General features: G+C 35.4%; 1 protein-coding gene across 1 annotated transcript; it reads right to left on the reverse strand.

Moving 5' to 3' along the window:
* Positions 1-716: 716 nt before the first annotated feature.
* On the reverse strand, positions 717-2144 carry LOC140836238 (uncharacterized). Its single transcript, XM_073201609.1, has one exon. It carries the CDS (start codon positions 2127-2129, stop codon positions 717-719), a length of 1413 nt encoding a protein of 470 aa, XP_073057710.1. The 5' UTR covers positions 2130-2144.
* Positions 2145-2650: the final 506 nt, after the last annotated feature.

Raw genomic sequence — 2650 nt, forward strand, 5'->3', positions numbered from 1 at the left:
GCCAAAATTATCGCCTGTCTCTTTTCCTCGATCTTGCATCGAATAATTGCCTGAAACATGAAACTCAATAAAACATTTTAACGTGCATCACATAAACATAAATAATTTAAAATAATGCAAATTTATAAACCATGTACCGCCAGAAATCATTTTAATTTAAATAAATGCATGGGTTTTACGTGTACTTTATTTGGGCTCTACAGCTGCTGTCTTTTGGAAGAGTTCAAAGCAAGGCAGTATTGCGGATTCCACCACTGAGGCCGAATACATTGCCGCATCAGCTGCAGCAAAGGAGGCTGTCTGGTTAAGAAATTTCGTCCAAGAGTTGGGCGTCATTCTTAATGGAGTTGCTCCAGTCCTGTTGTTTGTGACAACACGGGATTCCATTGCTCAGGCAAAGGATGAAAGGGGATCGGTTACGGTGACCTGAAGCGCAACGGAAATTCAAAAATCAAAATTTTGAATAGAAATTTTCGACCACCTCATTTTTGTGCAACAAATACAATAAAAACACATTATGACATTCATAGGGTGTTTGAGAGATATACCTATCAATCTTTAAAAGATTGATTGTGGCTCCAACTCTGTTGTTAAACAACAACTAGTATCTAACCCGTGCGATGCACTGGATGAAATTAATTGCTATGCTAATTTATATAGATTTTTAAAATACAAAAAAAAATGAATATAAATCATACAATTAAGAAACAAAATTTTCACATATTCTGAAAAATTTCTTTAAATACAACATTTGTCGTTGAATTTTTTTTGCTAATATCACTATCACAAATCAAAATTTTTAGACCTTTAGGATTTGTCATTCTGGATACAGCGACATACAACTGACCATGACTAAAAACTGGTTTTTTCAAAAGAAGTCCTACATGAGATAAAGATTGCCCCTGGATTTTGTTGATTGTCATTGCATATGATACAATCAAAGGAAATTGTCTTCGTTGAAATTTGAAAGGAAGTCTTGAATCAGAAGGAGTCAATGACAATCTGGGAATAATCACTTTATGACCTGCATTACTTCTGGTTAGAATTTTTCCTTCCAAAACATGATTTCCAAGTCTTGTCAAAATCAACCTAGTTCCATTGCATAGTCCAAGAGAATGATCTATGTTCCGCAACAACATAACCGGAGTTCCTACCTTCAAGTTTAACTCGTGATTTGGTACTCCAGAACACCTGATTGAGTTTAAGAACTCGGGGGTGTGCACATCATTTAATAAATCGACATTTTTATCTGAATGACATGCTGTATCAGAACTTAGATACAATTTTCCATCTGAATGGTTCATAGAAATCATGTATTCATTTACCTCTTGCACAACATCAAGAGTCGGGGCCAATATAGCTCTTTGCTGGAAATATGTTGCATCATTGACAGTATTTCCAAACAACGGATATGTGCTCTCAACAATTGTTGCAATAGGATCATTGTAATATTTCAGCAAAAGTTCGTTAGGAATATCAATTGTTGCATCACCATCATTTTCTTCTCCGATTTTTCCATCCCCTAAATTAGCAATCCAATCCGAAAATTTTTTAATTTCAGCATATTCTTGATCAGAACCCAAATTCCGCAGTCTCATGTTTTTCGTCAATCTCAAAACTTTGCAATGTCTCCAAAGGTACGATGAATTAATAGTGGCAAGAACAATATCCTGTCTACTACCTTTTGGAATAACAGGCAATATTTGTCGAAAATCACCGCCGAAAACAACTGTTTTTCCTCCAAAAGGCATATGAAGACTTGAAGGATTGACGAATCTCATTATATCTTTCATACTTTTATCTAGAGCTTCAAAACAAAACTTGTGTGTCATTGGAGCCTCATCCCAAATGATAAGTTTCGATTTTACTATAAGTTCTGCTAGAGGACTTCCTTGCTTGATATTGCATGTTGATTCCTCGGTCGGATTAAAAGGAATTGAAAAGCGAGAATGAGCAGTTCTTCCACCAGGGAGCAGAAGAGATGCTATACCACTGGATGCCACGTTCAAAACAATTTCTCCCTTTGATCTCAAGCACGCAGACAGAGTTTTCCAAATAAATGTTTTTCCAGTACCTCCATATCCATATACAAAGAAAATCCCTCCCGTGTCCGAATCAACAGCATTCATAATCGTATTATATACTTGGCATTGTTGATCGTTCAAATTATTTAGGATATTATGATGTTCTCTGAACAGAGCTCTTCTATCAAACCGCATTTCATCATGTATTAGGCTATTTCGCGAAGATTGAAAATATTGATCACTTGGAAATGGCATTGATTGAAATCCACGTAAACTCTTTCCATAGCTTCGCAATAGTTTCTCAATTTCCACCAACGCCTGACTTTTAATTTGATCCTCATTCAATTGCAATTCTACAAAATAAATAAAATTAAAATATATAAAGGCATATAGCTTGCAAAAATTTACAAAATCATAAAAATACAATAATTTATTGGTGCATACCTTGATGCTGTAGTATGTTACGTTGTTTGTATAAAATATCATCCGATAAATATGTCCAACATGACTCCCAAACTACTTCAGGTCGACTGATACTGTCCGATGACAATAGAGTAGCAAATAAAGCTCTTGAATGGATGACAAGTCTACAAGCTCTCCTTCCTTCAAAAATTAGGCTCACCACT

This window comes from Primulina eburnea, chromosome 7, assembly GCF_022965805.1.
Source record: "Primulina eburnea isolate SZY01 chromosome 7, ASM2296580v1, whole genome shotgun sequence".
Lineage (NCBI taxonomy): Eukaryota > Viridiplantae > Streptophyta > Magnoliopsida > Lamiales > Gesneriaceae > Primulina > Primulina eburnea.

Bases quoted from the DNA above. Each gene is read 5' to 3' on its own strand.
- LOC140836238 (XM_073201609.1), bottom strand. From the start codon at position 2,129: ATGAATGCTGTTGATTCGGACACGGGAGGGATTTTCTTTGTATATGGA.